Below are 19,813 nucleotides of genomic sequence, written 5' to 3'. Positions count from 1 at the left end.
ATAGATGGCGAATTGACTTGATTATGGTAAGAGGAGATTTGATAAGTCAAGTTTGAGGTGAGTTGAGAGGAAAAGAAGTGTGAATTAAGCCTAAAAGACAAAGTTCGCTCCTGACCCTTCCAAAGGGTTCAGAGCGAAGTTTCTTAAAACACTATTTTCCTCCTTGCTCAAACCAAGATCTTTGTTCCTAAGGCATAGTTGAGGGAAGAATGATATATTCTTGCCTTAAGAAGTGAATGAAAGTGAAGGAAATGATGGATTTGAGGTCAAAAGATCAAATTCGCTCCTGACCCTTCCAAAGGGTCCAGATCGAATTTTCATGGAATCCTCCCTTTGCTTCAAGTTTGGACTAATTTTGTGCCTTGGAGCCTTAGTTAGGATGTCATCATGCCTTGGAAGCAATTGAGAGGTGAAAAGGTGGAGGATTTAGGCCCAAAATGCAAATTTTGCTCCTGACCCTTCCAAAGGGTCCAGAGCGAAATTCCTAAAACTTCTATTTTGCTCATGTTTGAGATCAAGATCTTGATTCCTAAGGCATTGTTGAGAGAGAAATGTTAAGTCTTGCCTTGAGAAGTGATTTGGAGCAAATAAAATGATAGAACAAAGACTAAATCACAAATTTCGCTCCTGACCCTTCCAAAGGGTCCAAAGCGAATTTTCTTGAAATCTCTTTTGCTTCCAATTTTGTGTCAAGCCTAACGTTGATGGAGGTTGATTGAGCTTAGAGGTATCCCTAGGCATGCATTTGAGTGAGTTGTGATCACAAAATGTGAAGGATTTGTCCAGAAATGTCAAATTCGCTCTTGACCCTTCCAAAGGGTCCAGAGCGAAATTCCTTATAGGTCCTGTCCTTGGCCAAGGTCCAAAGCGAAATCCTTCTTTTAGACCATTTTGAGGGTCAAATATGTGATGTCTTCATGAGAGAAGGATCTAGAGTGAAAATCTTATTATAGGTCCTATCCCTGGAGAGGATCCAGGAAATTTTATTATAGGTCCTATCCTTCCAGAGGGTCTAAAGCAAAATTGATCTTAATGCCTTCTTGTTGATGATTTAAGGTAATACATGCTATATTAGAATGAATATATTATACTTAATCATCTTTTGTTTATTTTGCAGATCAACAAAATCAAGTTCGAGGGAGATCATGCCAGGATGGGGGCGACCTTTTCTAGTTCCATCATTCATCAAGGACACTTCAAGTGCATAAAAGAAGACTCAAAGTGTTAAAGACTCAAGTATTGAAAGAGTTGCACGTGACAGACCAGGCTATTCTCAAAGATCTTCATTCTACCACATAGAGAAACCACACGATATCAGAAGAAAGATCTTACAAACACTTCAGGACAAAGAGAGCTACTAAAGAAGGTGACTTGACCATGACTTCCTATCACCATAATGCAAAATCAAGAAGGAGGCTTCATCAAACACAAGGGGGTACATCATCTATCAAGTACATCAAGGACAGAAGAAGATCAACCAAGCATAAATGCAGGCAAGGTGGCATCCCAGTCACTGTTCCTCTAGTCAGATAGGTCCACATCAGCATGTCTAGATTCAATGTACCTGACTCACCAGTGATGACACAAAATTCAAGGCACCTACCCTTGACATCTATTGGTCCATCTCATGAAATGTAATTTTATCATTGGTTAAAGGAGTTTTTTATAATAAACCCTAATTAGGGTTTTCATCCTGAAATCCTAGCCATTGATTGTAAATCAATCAGAGCCATCAAATTGTAAAGAGCTCCCTATATAAGGCTATGGCTCTTCATTTGTAAAGGTTAATAGGTTAATAGTTAAGAGTTATCTAATAAGAGTTAGTGAATAGTCAGTAAAATAGAATAGCAATTAGAGTAGATTAGGAAGAGAAGGCAAGAAATTGTTGCCTTGATTGTAAATGAACTCCATTTTCATTGAAGTTATGGTGAAATGTGTCGTTTCTTTGCAATATGCATGGTCTCTTGTTGAATCTTCATTTTAGATTATGGTTAATTAGATTGAATGCACTCGCGTGGAATCCGCCTAGTCCAAACCACTAGCCTCTTGCTGATTGTAAGGGTGCCCTGCGTGGTCAACTGGCATTGAATGAGCTTAATCTCGAGTCATTACGCATCTATTGTTCATGCATTAACTTGAATGATGATCAGTGTTTGACAGTGATGATTTGAACATCTTCAAAATTCCCTTAGAAGATTGCACTGAGTTGGTTTCGGATTGTTCAACCTGATGGTGAGACCCAACCCGGTAGGATTCCACCTAGTCGTTCATCTATATTCTTGCATTCTAAGTCTTAGATTAGATTCTCCAAACCCTGTATCTTTTGCCATTTCTTTATCTTCCAACCAGTAGATAGGATTCAAGTTCCAGCAAATCAGACGCTCAAGCAGTCGAATGTAAGTCCCCTTGTGATTCCAGCAAAATCAGATCAAACCACAGAGCTTATCCACACATAGAGACCCTACATACCAGAACCTTGGTGTTGCCTCGATTGATCCTTAGGCGAAATCTTCAGCATTCGGAGAAACTTTGTTCAAGAGAGGATAAGATACATTGGTATTTTATTTTGTGTTTGCATGTGCATAAAAAACACATCAACAGGTTGCCATACCAAGTCAAAGTTCAGCTAGAGGTTGCCGTACTTGCTTGGGCTAGCGATGTTCAGGTCTACAATCATCTGGAGAATGCTGTCTAGGGTTATTTATTGTTGTTAGTGCATTTAATGGTCAATAGAAGACTGGGCAGCGATTCTAGTATGCACATATACATTATATTGGCAAATTTAATTGAGAAAACATTGAAGTATCTGCTGTAGTCTTTTCAGTATTATTGTTTCAGAATAGAGAGTGAATGTTCAAGTTGTTTTAAAATATCTAGTCTTCAATATTGCTGCTGTTAGTTTAAGAGCTGCATTATAGTCATTCTACTTTATTGTTGTTTAAATATCTACTTCAACAGAAACCATAATCTCACGAAAAACTCAGAAAATAAGACTTCAAGACAAATACATGCCAAGTGTTTGACAAAGTCTTGAACACCCAAAACTGAAAAAATTAAAGCCAAAGGATAGGGGATCTTACGGTGGTATCAGAGCAAGTGTATCCTACCATCTTGAAGGGTTAATCAGAATGATGAAGACTTATGAAGAGCTACTAGAAGATCTTCAGTACTTCTGTGAGCATCTTGGTTGGTTTAGATCCATCTTCAAAAAGAAATAAGAAATTAATGAAAATGACTCTTTTAGTGAAAAAAATCGTGATATCAATAAGAATGAACTACAGAGACAAAATGTTTGCTTTTCTTGCAAAGAGGCTTGGGAGCCTAATCACTTATGCACAAGGGAAATGGTTAAGGTGTTAGTAGAAGAAAAAGGCATAGAAGGAAAGTTTGGGAAAGAAGAAATTGCTTCAGATGGGCCTGATGCTTGTAAAATGAGGATAAAGTAGCTTCTTCATGTTCAAGAAATCAAGGAAGAATCAATTGTTTCTTCAGGTATGGATTGCATTAGTTTCTTTGTGGGTAACTTGGAGGTTAGGCTTGACAAAATTGGTGAGATGATGGGTACTCTTGATGATTCTAAATGTGATTCTAATGTTGTTCCACTATTTCATTACTATTTCTAAATGAAAGGTGCATGACCCCATTTAATGGGATAGTTGAATTAGATGAGCCTATTAGTATTTTGACACCAAATGATGATGAAGACAATTCTATATTTGGGCCTAACGCTGCCCAAGTTTTAGATCAACAAGTGTGCCAAGAAGATATCATAGAGGCAGTTGATTGTGAGAACCAAGTTCTTCAAGGCCAATCAGAAAATTCATCATGTGAAGCAGATGGAGTTCATAAGCCTCGTAAGTCACATAAATTGGTGAACCAATTGAAGGTCAATGAGAATAAGATTGTTGCAGCATTATCACATTTTGATAACACTCATAAGATGGTTGAAGATCACCTTTGGAAGATCCAACTTGAGAGAAGACAAAAGGGACTTGAAGAAGAACCTTCTCACTTATAGATGATCAAGGAAGCTATGAAGAAAATGAAATCAGATTATTTATATCTTCTCTCGGATCGAGACCATCTCCTCAATCTGGCTGAAATATACTCTGATGCATTGGGAAGGAAAGAAGAAGTTGACAATCTTACCTATGAGCTTATGAATACAAAGAATTCCTTGGAGACTACTCAAGTGGCCCTACAAAAAGCAGAAAATCAGATTGATGAACTTTGTTTGGAATTGAGTTTGGCACATTCTTCATCATCTAAATCAGAAAATCAGTCCTCTATAGCCGGCACTTCTATGGTGCAAAATGACAATGCAAGGGGCATAGAAATTGAACAAGTGAATGAAAGGATTGAAGAGCTTCACAAGGAAATACCTGGCAGTTTTGTGACATTATTTGAAGAAGAATTATTTGAGACACTACCACCTCTAATCACATGGGAAGGACATGAGACAAGTCAAGATTTGGTGATGTTTGATGATTCCAGCGGAAGCAAAGAAGAGGATCCCAAAAGTCTGAGTTGGGAAAGCGATAATCTACATCCTCCTCTTGATATTGTAGCTCTTACACTTGGGAATACTCATGAAGACAAGTTTACAAGTGTCGGTCATGAAATTTGCAATGACGATGCACTTAAAGGGGTCAAAAACATGGCTCAAATACATGACAATAATTCTAGTTTGAATGACAACAATTATACTTCTTTCCTTCATCAAGAGGCAACAACTTTGTTACAAGGGGTGGATAGCGTTATGGAATCTTCCTATGATGGTACCCAAATTGTGTGTGATAACTATGGGGAATATAAGGTGCATTCAAGCCACAATGATATGAAAATTTCTCATCATTCCAAGGAAGATCTCATAGACAAGGACACAAAAGTTGAAATCAGTTTTAACTTTCAGTTTGAGAACAGCAGTAACATATCTCACCTTTCTCATAATGTTGCCACCAATAATCATGAAGAAAGTAATGGTGCAGTTTCTCCTATTGATGGACTACAAGAGGCAATTATGGTACATGGTAATTTTGATGATGTCCCTTGTCATAGGAGCGAGTTTATACATTTTGTTGCAGCTGATATAGGACATGCCCAAGTTTGGAAAGAAGAATGGTTGGAAAAAGAAAAACAAGCTAAGATTGTGGCTCAACAAGCCAAGCTTCACCTTCAAAATATTCTTGATATTCTCCATTCTTTTGATGATGGGAGACATGAGTTGCCTAATCTAGAGTTTCTAGTTGAGATAGTTGATTGTTCTCATGATGGTGATAGTGGTTTGGTTGATGACTCTCTTAGTGGGCCAGCCACTCGAGTTGTATGTGTTTAGTGATGACATACATACTTCATTTTTGAGTTTGTTACCTATTTCTCTTGATATGACAGCCATATCTTTGTTGATTGGAGACTTCATATTCTTTGATTCCTTACGGACTAGTGGCTGTCCTGTTTGGAATCATACAGAACTTCTTGATTTTGCATTGACTACATTGGCGATACAGCAGTATGGGAATGTTGAGGGGTATCTCTTTTGGATAGAGATGGAGTGTGGAGTGATTTTCTTTGATTGGCATTGGTTTGATGACATGTTTGATATCATCTATGCTGCTGATCAGAGTTATGACAGCAAGGTTTGGTGGCCATTTGTGTTGGTTTATTGGCATATGGGAGTTCATCTTCACGTTGTCTTGATGTCCTACATGCAAGGATGGTTACTTTAGGGTAATTGGTTGATAAACTTCTTCATCTCTTATAGCAGGTTCTACATTTTGATATGGGAAGCCAGGGACTCAAAGTAATTTGTTGTTGTTGCTACCTCTTCTTTCAGAATTCATAGAAGCCCATTTTAATTATTGCAAATGGATTGGCTAGGAGTACAAGCAAAAATTTTATTCCGGCCAAGGTTTTTCAGTCCTGCAGTGACAATTTCTCTTTGCAAATGTTGCAACTTGAAAATTCGGAATTGCACAGCTGTAGATTCAAGCACTTTCAGTCCAATCAACTTAATGACAGAGCCATTTTTGCATCTCCATTGAGGATGATGACTGATTTGGTTAATTTGTTTGAGCGTAGGTTGGATGTTTGGGCACCCAATTATTATTACTGCTTGATTTCAAATTGTACTCATCTTTGGAACAACAGATTGGTATTTAGTATCAGTTGTTTTTGGAGGAATGCAAGGTGTTGGGAATGAGATAGTTTATGATGAATTTCTCAAGCTTCCTCCTGTCGTGCCTAGAATTGGGATCTTCAAAGGGCGATTCTCAGAGGACTTGACCGAATTTTCGCAGTTTTGGATTGCTCTTCTTTTAGGTTGAGTTCAAGAGGTCTCTTGTACAGGTGTTTAGCAGGATAGTGCTTGGAGAAGATGGTGCAACGTATCTGCCAAGTTGATTTGGAACCCTAGGATCATACTCAGTTTCAGTTTGGTTCAACATAGTGATCTTGGGGCTGCATTGGAATTGCTTGAGGACAAGCAATTTTGGGAAGGGCGGACTGTAATGTCCCCTTTCTAGTACACTTTGTATGATGTTGTTGTTAGCCTATTTTTTCATTGTCTCGTAGGCTAACTATGACATTTAAGGGATCTTGAGGATATTTGGCCTAGACAGTTTCAGTTGCAAACGATTTTGAGGTGTTTTGATGTGTTTTCGGGATACTATTTATAGTAAGTCAATTGGGCCAGGTCTGGGTCATCAGTGGCAGTATCATGTAGATGGTAAATGATTAATATCAACTGGAGATTTTAATATCATTGATATGATTTATTTATGCATTGATAAAGTTTAAGTTCTAAAGTTAAATATAAATATTTAATTTTATTAATGTGGGGACCAGAGTCGAGTTGGAAATATTTAAATATTAAAGGTCCCTTTATTTAATAACACATTGGAGACAATTTAAATGGGGAGTAATGTTTATTTATCCCACATTGGTAAAATGAGTGAATGAGCTCTTATGAGAGCATTATAAAAGATTTCCAAGAGCTCACTTTCAGGCAGGCTGGATTGAATAAGAAATTTGTGAAATTGTTGGAGAGTTTATCTTTGAGGGTTTGTGAGGACGAAGTCCCTCATGAATGACATTCTTCTTGCTGTTGCAAGATATAGTCAGGAGGATTAATGGTGTTTCACTCCAGTAAACACATTGAGCCAAGAAGGACTATTTCTAATTGCTGGTCATATTGCAAAATGGGTTTCAACATCTTAGACCAGATTTGGGCACATTTATAGAAGGCGTTGGGTTGACAATAAGACACATTGCTAGGCTGTACCATATTGGCTATTCCTTGCTGGCCATATTGTTGTGTTTGCTCATGTTGGGCCGTACAGGTATGAAACTTCCTTAAGGGTGCCAGACCAAGTCAAAGTTCAGCTGGAGGTTGCCGTACTTGCTTGGGCCAGTGATGTACAGGTCTACAATCATCTGGAGAATGCCATCTAGGGTTATTTATTGCTGTTAGTGCATTTAATGGTCAATAGAAGACCGGGAAGCGATTCTTGTATGCACATATACATTGTATTGGCAAATTTAACTGAGAAAACATTGAAGAATCTGCTGTAGTATTTTCAGTATTATTGTTTTAGAATAGAGAGTGAATGTTCAAGTTGTTATAAAATATCTAGTCTTCAATATTGCTGCTGTTAGTTTAAGAGTTGCATTATAGTCATTCTGCTTTATTGTTTTTTCAATATCTACTTCAACACAAATCATAATCTCAAGAAAAACTCAGAAAATCAGACTTCAAGACAAATACATGCCGAGTGTTTGACAAAGTGTTGAACAACCAAAACTGAAAAAATGAAAACCAAAGGATAGGGGATCTTACACTATCTATCTCCTTACAAGACAATGCAGTGATATGCATATGATATATCAACTTATAAAAATTAGCTACCACATCCCTGTAAGAGTTGCTTCCAGGATAAGATCAATTACAAATTTCAGAAGTAATCAAGCAATTGACAATATTTAGTAAAGTATCAATATAGAGAAAGCCCCATCAAGAAGTAGTCAACTTTTAAAGGATTCAACTCTTAGAAGAGCGGTACACTTTCCATTTGTCAAATGCATGGGCTTTTTCTTACCCTAGATAAATGGTACTTATTTATTGACTCCACTTCATCCAAATCAGGAATGTCTTTATATCTTTCTGTTGTCCTTGAGCATTCTAGATATGTACATTTTGCAAAGCCAACTTCCATATGCAGAAGATGCCTTCTCGGCTTCATCAATTATGTTGTGTGTGGAGAATCTTCTCCATTGTTTCAATATAGAATCCAGATGTGGCATCTAGCATAAATTAAATTTTTGGCGAGTGACTCACTAAATCATGAGTGGAAACTGCTTGACAAGTCACTCATTGAAAAATTGCTGGCGAGTGCTTGCCAATTATTCACCATGAAGTTTGTGATTTTTAGCAAGTTTGTACAAAAAAATTTCTTGATGGTGCAAAAAGATAGTCCATGAAGCAAAGAACCCTCTTTTTTACATTTCTCCTATATACTTCCATTCTTTTGACAATTTGACAAGATTTGTTTGATTTTTGGGTGACTTAAATTGATTTCTAGTGACGTGGACTGATTCTGAAATTTTTGATTGCATTTGAAATATAATTAGCTCTTTATTTTTTAATTTTTTTTGAATGTTTTGAGTTTTATTCTTCTTAGCATATTGGGGTCTTACCATTTCATTTTCTTTTAATTTAAATTTATTCTTTTTATCATTTCATTCTAATTTTTTTCTATAATTTCCTTGTTTAAGAGCTAGGGTTTGCAATGTTTAAAGTTCTTTTTTTCCCCTTTTTCTAGGGTTTCAATTGTTTGATAGAGATGTGGCATTGACAAGCAATTGAAGTAGTGGGAAGCTTAGGGTTTCTGCTTGGAGTCATTGCACACTAGCTATAGAGGCAAGAATAGTATAGTGCAATTATTTAGGGTTGTGAATGACAAGAAGCATCAATTACTTCAAATGTCACCTTGCACATATCCTTGGCCAAGATTAGCACTATAATTCAGCGGAGCTTGGGGTTACATGAGAAATTAAGGCTCTTTTTGCTTTGTTTAAGAAGAAAATAGAAAAGAAGTCGATAACAAAGAGAAAAGTATTTGTGTTGAATTCTCCTCTATAGTTGGAGATTGATGTAGTTGTTCTTGCCTTGGCCTACAAGTATGAAGCTTTTCCACTGCAAATAGTTGCAGCTGGGTGCCAATAAAATCACATGGGTTCTTTGTTCCTCATAATAGTCTTAGTGCACAACCTTTGATGAAGGTACCATGTTGAACTAGGAGAAACATCATGAGGTTAGGCTGGTATGTACCAATTTTGGTACTAGAGCAAAATATTGTTTAATGCTGTGAGAATTTCCAATTGAAGAGCCAATGATCAATGCATTTACCATTGTAGAAAACTGGTTCAAAGCACCAAGCCCATATGATTTGAATGGGGTCTTGTTGTAGGATGTTGCAAGATACACTAAGTTATAGTGGAAGAACAAAAGAAAGTTTGGAACAAAAAGAGCTGTACCATTTTGTATAAAGGAAGAAACCACACATCAATTAGCTTTCTAGTCATTTTAGGTGGACAATTGGTGTTTTCGAAGTCAATTGATGCCTCCAATGAAGTGAAACATGTTGAGACTCTATGCAATATGTTGAATGAGGTGGGTGTGGAGAATGTTGTCCAAATTGTGATGGAAAATACTATGTCTATAAGCACCCAAACTTGCATGTGTTGAAATAAACATCTAATGCTGATTTGGTGGTCTAGCTCATGACCTACATGATGTGCTCATTTCTTCTCACAACTTTTTTAGTTTTGATGGAAATCTTCCTAGTGACCATAGAACTTTTCTTCATGTGTTGTTCACCTTGTAAGATTTGGTTGAAAAGCTACCAAGGAATGCAAACGAGTGAAGGAAAACAAATATAGAAATAAAAAATGAGCAAGAATAAATTGTATTCTACTCAAGAGAATACAAAGCTTACAATGAGCATGAGATTGAGATTATAAAGGGAACCCCTTGGTTGTATAAGCCAAAGTGAGATTCAAGATGTAATAAGATCATGACAAGTGTTGTCATCCTATGAGGTGTGATGACATGTGACAACTCAATGTCATTAAAGCCCAACAACCTTATCCCTAAGTAAACTTAATCTAGTGTAAAAAGGACCTATGTGGATAAATAGCTAGGAAATGAACTAGTTAGATAAAGTACACTATTCACACTAGCACCACTCTTAAGTACAACTTAGGGAAATGTGGACAAAGACGGGTCTCAGCTACAAGGCATGGTGAGGTACCTACATAAAAAGATCCCAACAACTATATAAGAAGGAGAACATCCAGTGCGAAAAAGCTCCCTTCCATGAGAGGATGAATGAAGAAGGTCGTAGTGATCCCCCCAAAAGACATTTCTTGCACCCCTAAGAGATATTGGAGATGAACACATTTGCTCTCAGTTAAGGGTTTGGTGAAGATATATGCAACCTGCTCTGTGGAAGGACAGTAGCACAAATCAATGACTTGCTCTTGAATCAACTCTCAAAGAAAATGCGTATGGATCTTACAGTATTTGGTTTTTGCTGATGATGGACCTGGTTCTTCGAGATCTAGATGGTGCCTTGGTTGTCATAGTAGATGACTAATGGCTTCTGAAAACTGATGCCAAGATTAGTGAGGATATATTGAAGCCAATTAGCCTTAATGGTGGCATTAATAACCCCCAATACTCAGCCTTAGTTAAAGAGAGAGTAATAGCATGTTGCTTCTTGCTCTGCCAACGAATGGGATTGAAACCAAAATGAAAATTGTAGCCAGATGTGGACTTGTGACCATCAAGATCACCAACCCAATCAGAATCTGTGGATCCAATCAAGTCTGAACTTATGCATACTGCATAGTGAATCTCGTGCTTGTGAGTGCCTTGGATGTAGGTCAAGATGTGTTTGGCAACTTTCGAATGAAGCTCACGTGGCTTCGTCATGAAATGTGAAACAATGCAATTGCAAAGGAAATGTTGGGGCAAGTATGAGTCAGGTAGATGAGAATACCAACAAGTTGATGATACAAAGTGCCATCAACCAATGGTGTGGAATACTTCACCTCAAGTTTGACACTAGACAAAAACAGAGTTGTTGTAGGCTTACAATCAATCATATGAAAACGAACCAAGATATCAAGAGAATGCTTGGGTTGTGCAAGAGAGATCCTATAAGAGGTCTGACCGAAGTTAGTCATTGTAAATCTATCATGTATAGTAGTCTTAACACCTAGAATGATACATTTAGTGTTCTTAGTGACAACCAAGTCATCAACATAGAGAGCCAAGTAGAGAAGAGAATCCTCTCTTCTTAGGATATAGACATTTGGATCTAAGTGGCATTTAGAGAACCCAATTCAGAGAAGAAAAGGGTCTAGGCCTATTTGAGGCCATAGATGCTTTGTTAGTTTGCAAACCAATGAAGAATATTGAATGAATCCTTATGGTTGCTCCATGTAAATCTCCACATGTAGATCTCCATGAAGAAACACACTCGTCATATCCATTTGATGTACACCCCAATCATGAGTTGTAGCAATAGCAAGTATCAAGCAAATGGAGTTCATTTTGGTGATGGGGGCAAAGGTCTCAATGTAGTAAATACTAGGTACTTGCGAGAAACCTTTGTCCACAAGTTGTGCTTTATACTTGTCAACTGATCCATCCACGACAAATTTGGTTCGATAGATCCACTTACACCCAACCAATTTTCTTCCCATAAGAAGTGGAACAAGATCCCTTGTTTTATTATGAATCAAAGAGTTGTACTCTTCTTTCATTGCTGAATCCCACTCAGCAATACCAGATGCTTCACGAATGATTGTGAATCTGAAGCTGTAGTGATGTAGGAATATGGAATGTCTTGGTGTTGTGACCGAGTTCTTTGAGTATTTGCAAGATCCCCAACAAGAGTACTTTTATACAAAATTGTTTGATGAGCTCAACGAGGCCAAGTAGGGGATGGAGGAGGTGAATCTAAACTCTGTGAAGAGGAAGATGAAACCTTATGATCAACTCTACAAGTAGATGAAGCTTTTGGAAAATCCTCTAGGTCACTATCATCTAAATCTAAGTTACCGGTTCTTGTGGTTTTCGCTTGGGTCCGGGTCCTGGTTCGTGCCCGGTCTTGGTCCGGCCTGGGTTCGACCTGGGTCCTTCCCAGGTGGTCGGGGCAGGACCCACAGGGAACCTGGCCACCTGGGAAGGACCCGGGTGGAACCCAGGAGGACCCAGGTGAATCTAGGAGGACCCGGGTGAACCCAGGCCCGTGGGTTCCCAAAAACGGGGCCCACGGGTCAAAAAACAATAAAAAATTATTTTTGTATGGATTGTATATATTGAAAATATATATAATATATGTGTATATATATAAATTTATAATTAATATATGTATATATGTACGGACGAACCCGTACCCGTACCCAAGAATTTTTTTTTTTTGCCGAACCCGCGAATCCATACCTGAATCCGGACCCGAACCGGTAACTTAGATCTAAATCCATAGAGGAGGAAGGGAGATGAGAGGATGAGCTAGGAGAGCTTTCCTCAATACGCACATTGCATTCAATGAAGAGCTCATGTCTAGGATCCATTGGCCGACATCCTTTGACATTGTTGGCATATCCAATTGTAATGGAGGAAATGTGACTCTACAAAAGGAAAACTATATTCCTTCGAGAGCCAATTTCACAACATACATTTAGATATCTCCAACTAGTTAAACTGATGAAGATATCTAATTATAGATTAGTATAATAAAGTTTCCGATTAAAGGAATGGAAAATGTAAACAACAGAGAGTCTTCGGTCCAAATCTAAGCATCTCGGTCAAGAACACCTGTAGTCTCATATTGACCAAAATAGAAAATACTCAGAATGTAGAGAATTTAAAACTTTCATCTCTGATACCACACTTTGCTCAGGGTTCCTCACAAGTGTTGCAGTTATGTTGAATCATATTAATAGCAAGGACATTTACTTGATTTGTCAATTACAATGAACATATTAAGGTGAATTATTGAATGTTGAACTGTCAAAATCTAAACGAACTTATACAGTATACCTTTTCAGAAGGTTAGAACACACTCAAATAATAAACAGATTATTGAGGATACAGTTGTTTTTGATATGGTAAATAAGGTACATTATAATTATATATCACTACTTTCACCACCTCAAATCTCGGAGAAAAAGGCTAATTAAATAGATGCAGCAGAACCATATGGCTTTAAAATTGACTTGGTAATTACTTATATGACTCTATTGGGAGAAGAGCTTTCAGGCGAATGTTGGCAAGAACTGCTTATATATGTCAACAGGTAATGTCATCGATAATCAATTGATAAACATGTTGAAATGTTGAATATCAAATTTCAAAGGGCTACTTTTGGCCTCTAATAATCCTTGATATTAATTGCTATTAATCAAAACACTATTGGACTGTTGCATTTTAAGTATATGAATGTTGTCAGCTTCTATATTCTTTGGAAGCTTGTAAGACTGCTTAAGGTACATTACACATCAAATTATTGATATTAGTGTGTATTGATTACATTTAGCTCGATTTTCAGGGGAGCATTTATGGCCTCGGTCCTATGGGTTGATTACAGAACCAGAATTGACTGATCTGCATAATTTGCATCCGGCAGATATGAATGGTATATAAAGTGCACATCATTATATGTTTAGTTTGTTAAAAATATAGAGAACTAAGATCATGAACTGTTCGGAAGATTTAAGTGCGTTAAATAAATGTAACAAGCCAGAAACATTGTAGTTTGTTGTTTTGACTTTTGATTACATTTCACTCTCAAATTCAAGCTTACTGTTTGTTTTCAGTGAATTCATCAAGGGGCAATAAATATTATGGTGAGTGTGTACCAAGTAGTTCAGATTGTTTGAGCCCAGCAAATCCTGAGGCTGCTCCTGATACTGCAACTGATAAGGAGAGTTGGATGCCCCCCGCTAAGGTTTAAACCAGTCTTTTATTCTTTCTTTGAATACCTTAATACTAGTTGCTAACACTTGGATTCACGTGTTTACATTCAATTCTTATTAATTCTCATTCACTGACACACCAGTAAAAGATCATTTACTACTTGTGAATTTATGAAGTAGTGGCCTCAAAGTTTCTATGTGCCATGGTTGTTTGAAACTCACTAATAGACGTTCTTTAGCACAATAAATGACTCTTCCAGTATATTGGAGCTAATCTTTGTTTGGGTGTAATTAAATTTCAACAATTTTAAATATCTTTATTTATTGCTTAAGGTTGAGAATATGTTTCTATATAATGATTTATTTTACTAGTTGCAACTTGGGCACAACTTCTAAACCTAGTCCTATATCGTTCTTTATCTTTATGTTACCCTTACGTATAATTCTTGGTTCCACAGCCCATTTAACCAGGTGATAGTAACTATGGGTTCCATATAGCACCTGCTTGCTTAACTAATGACTAACCAATTTATCTCAGTTAGTAAATTTATCTTGTAGGCATCAAATAATAATGGAGGGAATATTGATCATGTATCTTGTTGGTATCCAAGGGAAGGGATTTGTAAGAATTCAAAAAAAAATGAACTCGCATGAAAATTTTATTAATGCACATAATAATGAATAGGATTGTGTGAAACCTAAATCAAGTAGGGAGATTCTGTCTTGGACTCAAGTATGATATCTTAGGAGGTTCAGCTGTTTGAAGGAAGCATTCATTTCCTTTGTATACTGGGAAGTTGGGTAGTATAGTTCTTGTTGCGTGCTATTGGAGAAACCCCTTAAGCTGCTAGGTTGTGTCTGTCAATTCTGCTGCATTTTAATAGGACTGTTGCTTAATCTGGTCCCGAAGGCCTCCTCTGCTGGTAGAGGGCAGCTAGATCAGAAGACTTGAGAGCTTAGGTAAGTAGAAAATAAGTGAAACTGTGGAGAAGGCTGCTTCAGTTATTGTTAGAGGGACAGTTTATTAGGTTGTTAAGAGGGTCTGTTAGGTCCTACCACTTTTCGGTGACATACAATAAATAATAAATTCTTCTCAAAGTTTTGAACCAATTCAACCTCTCTATTTATTAAAATTTTCAATGTGAAAGATGGTTTGTTAATTTGAATTTGCACAAATTCAAAGTTATTGTGTAATGGAATTCCTCAATCTTAATTGCAGAGACAAAAGAAGCACTTACGACTTAATCTATAACTGTAGAATTTATAATTATAAACCATCATATTTTTTAATTGTGTGTTATATAGCATTAAAATCATTTAAAGAGCATATAATATCCACAAAATTTGTAGAATTCAAAAGTGATAAAGTATTCAGCATCACCAAATAGATAGGTGGAGCCCTGATTTACATTAAGGCACCAGAGATCCTGTAAATCACTAATTTTATTCACAGACAGTACAACTGTATAGAATATACAATCGTCAAAATGAAGAGCAACAGAATGAAAGAAGTGGAGAGGATTGATGGAATTAAGTGTCAAAATATCTGAACATTAGAGAACTTGGAGATAGAGTAGCTTAAGCATTCACAGAGTATCAACCAACATGAAGCCGTACAATGAACAGTGCAGCTGTTTATAGACGGGAAAGTCAAATTCCTTAATAAGAATCTTTTTCAGCTGTTTCTCACAATTCTACAGTCAAACCTAGAGGTTTTAAAAAGCTATGAATGATAACCTGTTCCTGAAATTACTTCCTGGCATCATGGTTACTTGCCAAACCATGTTGCGGTGACCAAGATGTAATTCAAAACTCCTGTTTCAATGGCCTTTAAATTAGCTTTTAGTTTATCAATTGTATTTTATCATCTGACAGAGTTCTGCTGATATTATTAATGCATTTCTCATGCTATTTCACACAATGATTACAGTAATATATTACTTATAGTACTTTAGAATTTTTCAATTTATTGTTGCTTTTACCCAAGGTGTATGTTGAGAGAATCTGTAAAAATTTCTGATGGTATGTTTGTAAGAGTTTGTGTTATTGCAAGCTTCGTTGGTTTCTTATTGTCAATTCATTTTATTTCATACAGTTTATTGTGGAATAGAATTCTTGTTTTAAATGGCCTTAATGATTAAAGATTTCATGTACGTAAGATTTAATTGTAGGTCAGGGGTGATATAGCAAGGTCAGTGATGTACATGGCAATATGTTATGGGTTTAACCAACCTCCTGGAAGCCATAATCTCCAACTCTCAGATTCACCAAGTATGGGTATGTTTCTGTTCATGTATAACCTCTTAACTCTCAAATATGGTGAGCCTTATGTTTATATTTCATGCTTGAGTTGGCTAAGAATTATAGGAAATATCAAATATACTAAGACTTATGTTGATAAGTAAACTTTCATTTTTAAGGAGGTTAAAGATTATAAGAAAAATGCACAATATGGTTGATACTAGATAGTAAATACGCATAGAGAACTTTGTTTCTTTCCATGAATACTCAAATCTTCAATACCAAAACAAAAATGTTTATAAATTTAGTTATTTTTAATATAATATATTATATACAGGTATTAGTTTGTGCGTGGCCTTGGGAAGGAAACACATAATTTTATTTGCTATCATTAACCAAGGAGTAGACTATAATACTTGGATGCCATGAGATTAATAAAGGAATACAAGGGCGAATAGAAACAACTGGATGAAGAAGCCGTGGAATTTGAATCTACAAATTGGTCGATGTGTAATCCCAGAATTGACTGCAGCTCTTTTCTTTGGCATGAATGTATTACCTGTTCGTGGGTATTCTTATTTGGACGTAGCCTCCTTGTCTATGCTGGTTGAGGTACCTTATCTCCTAGCACAGGTTCTTCTTTATAGCAAAGGTTGCCATTCTCAGGTGTGAGATTGTTTCAAAGGGCGTCAACTGTGCATATATTTTATCCAGCGCTTCAAATATCTTGAAGGCGTGAGTTTAAAAATCATCTTTCTTGGCTAAAGATAAGGCAGAGTGGACGCTGTGGCAAGAGCGGACTCTGGAAGTAGTTTCGGTAGGTATTTAATTTGACCATGATGCTGGTCGAATAAATAGTTCATGTTCTTGGCAATGGACATAAAGGTAATCACTACTCTTTGAGGAGTGCGTGGAATTTCAAAATCTTCCTCCTGCTCACAAAAAGACGAGTTTGATGTTTTTCAGATGCTTAGACTATCCATAGTTCACGTGGGGTCTTGTCATAGTCGGTGGGCAGCGTGTATAGTTTCTGGGAATTGTGAGACTGTGTTTGATGCATTCCAGTGCTTCAGATTATTAAATTGCTCTATAAACTATATAAAAAACACCATTCCTTCATCATACCAGGTGTGTGGAATGCAACATGACTCAGGTCTATGATGTTTAATTCTGAGATATTGCCAAGCATTGCACAACAGCAGGGGAACAACCTAGTAGCAAACAACATCTCGGTGTGTCAGAGAATCTTGAGGCTGAGCAATGGAGCTGGAAGTTATTCTGAACTCCGAAATGTATGTATAAAGAGCACATAGAATTCTGTGAGTGGCTGTAGCTGATCAAGAGGTTAGAAAACCGGAAGTTACTCTGTAATTCTGTGACAGTAGTTTAATGAGGATATATATATATATATAATCAGAAATTTATACATTTAGAATTCAATGCAAACAGTTAATTTAAATGAATGTGTAAAATTTTTGGGTTTTGGGTCAATCTAGCTAGGGTACTTTACATAAATTGATACATACCATTGAATGTTCATATCAATAATAGTACGTTAAGATTACTAGCTAATTTGATGCATTGTTCTTTGTGCCACCACTTGTGCTTGTATTGTGGTTCAAGTACCAAGAACAATTCAAGTGTAGCTTGGATGGCATGAGTGTAATGTATAGAATATTAGTATGGATTTTGGAAGCATGAGAATGGCGTTTCTCTTGTTGGTGTGATTGAGAATATTTCCACAACAAAAGTGTTTGATAAGGTATAAGTTCTCCCCTCCCTCTCAATATAATTAGGTTGGAGGGAGGTATAAGTTCACCCCTCCCTCTCAATATAATTACCCTGGAGGGAGAAGTGTAAACTCAGTTTTTTACTGTAAAAAAACGAGCCCTTCTATTTATTTTCAGCAAAAATTGAGCTCATACCCATCTATGGTGGATGATACTCTCCCACAATAATAGAGGAAGAGGCATAAGCTTGTTTTTTGTGAAGAGAAAAATTGAGAGGTGAGTGATATTTGTTGCAAACTACCTCTCCTTCCAAAGGAGGGAGGCATAAGGGTCTTGTTGTGATGTTTTCACACATCGCCCCATTGCAAATGGGACCCCTACTTTTTAGGCCCTCCTGGTCTTCAGGCTTGCGTTTTTTGGGTCTTTTCGCAGCAGTCTCGTCAGTCTCTCTGCTTTGCAATTGTTTGGGGTCATATTGATTAAGTCTGCTTTTCGTTTGAGTAAATTTGGTTTAGTCTAGGACTTGTTTTGTTAATTTTAGGGTTTCTGCCTTCAATCCTAGATTTTAGGGGTTTCTTTTAGGGTTTTGAAAAAATTGAACTTAGAACTGGAATCAGGACCCTTCAAGGAACCTCCTAGTAAAATTTGAGCAAATTCTGAGCACTTACTATTTTTAGTAAGTTTCATTGCCTCCTAGATGGTCTAATTTTGCCAAAAATCAAACTTACTATTTTTAGTAATTTCTATTTTTAGTAAGTGCTTTCCTGACATATTTTGCCCAAACCTTGACATTTTGAAACACTTACTATTTGGGAAAATCTATTTTTGGCAGGGTCTTCACAGGAAAACACTGAAAACTGAGCATCCCTGAAGATGTTGAAGACTGAACGTTCCTAAAGATCATTTCTAAATCCGGAAGAGTCAGAAGAAAGACAAGTTGGATCAAAAAAATGGTTAAGTTTGGAACTCCTATTCCAGAAGAGGAAAGCATGCAAAATCATCAAGTCTGGAAATTCACATCAATCCACCAATGTCATCCTGATCCGAAAATGGCCTAAAATTTGACTAAGTTTGAAAATTTGAAAGATCTTCCAAAATCCAGAATTTGCGTTATGATTCCTAGGGACCTGAAACCACTCTCAAACATCCTGACAATATATATGAAATATAACTTAAAGTATAAGAAAGGAAAAAGACATATTGAAGATACCACTTATACTTATGTACATGTCCTGAATTGGTAGAAAACATCAAATTCCTCCTTCATGGCCAAAATCTGCCCAAGCACTCAGCAGGGCGCCAAAATGGAGGGGTCGTGGAGGATTCAACATTTGATGAAATTCCTCCTCCATAGTGAAATTCCGCCCAAACACTTAGCAGGGTGCCAAAATGGAGGGGTCATGGAGGATTCGACATTTGATGAAGATTGGCTAAGGCATGAAGAATTTCCTTCCTCAGGGGTAAGGAACAAATTTCTTTTCAAAGGGGAATTCTTTCACAACATGAATTCCACGCCCGGATGAATTGAAGGTGGAAAAAACAATTTCTAAGGCAAGGAAGAAATCAAGGATGAATTGAACAAGAAATTCCCCCCCTAGGGAAAATTTCGAAAAATCCATTCTCAGGCATCAAGAATCATCCGAATTTGAAAATGATGGTAGACTTGGAGTCGTGAAGGAATTTTCTCTCTCCTGGACCGTGGAACCCTAATTTGTGGAAAATTCCTAAAAAATAGGAGATGGTGGAAAATCATTAAAAATCTCCTCCAGAGCAAGGAAAGTTTGAGAAAATTCAAGAAAATTCTTCATGGATCAAATTTTTCTCTCCTAAAGTTTTCTCTCTCCAAGGTTTTCTTGCCA

The 19,813-nt window shown here is 36.9% G+C and overlaps 1 protein-coding gene across 1 annotated transcript in view; it reads left to right on the top strand.

Moving 5' to 3' along the window:
* Positions 1-5,384: 5,384 nt before the first annotated feature.
* The window catches only part of LOC131039516 (uncharacterized), a 44,331-nt gene continuing 29,902 nt past the window's right edge, over positions 5,385-19,813 (top strand). The window contains exons 1-6 of the mRNA XM_059220816.1: positions 5,385-5,636; positions 6,319-6,383; positions 7,338-7,419; positions 13,598-13,703; positions 13,885-14,015; positions 16,155-16,260. Of these exons, the coding sequence (XP_059076799.1) occupies positions 5,385-5,636; positions 6,319-6,383; positions 7,338-7,419; positions 13,598-13,703; positions 13,885-14,015; positions 16,155-16,260 (742 nt within the window). The remainder of the gene's footprint in view (positions 5,637-6,318; positions 6,384-7,337; positions 7,420-13,597; positions 13,704-13,884; positions 14,016-16,154; positions 16,261-19,813) is intronic.

The sequence above is a fragment of the Cryptomeria japonica genome, chromosome 5 (assembly GCF_030272615.1).
Source record: "Cryptomeria japonica chromosome 5, Sugi_1.0, whole genome shotgun sequence".
Classification (NCBI taxonomy): Eukaryota; Viridiplantae; Streptophyta; class Pinopsida; order Cupressales; family Cupressaceae; genus Cryptomeria; species Cryptomeria japonica.
Note: the sequence above shows the minus strand (reverse complement) of the source record. Positions and strands in the feature narration are given on the sequence as shown.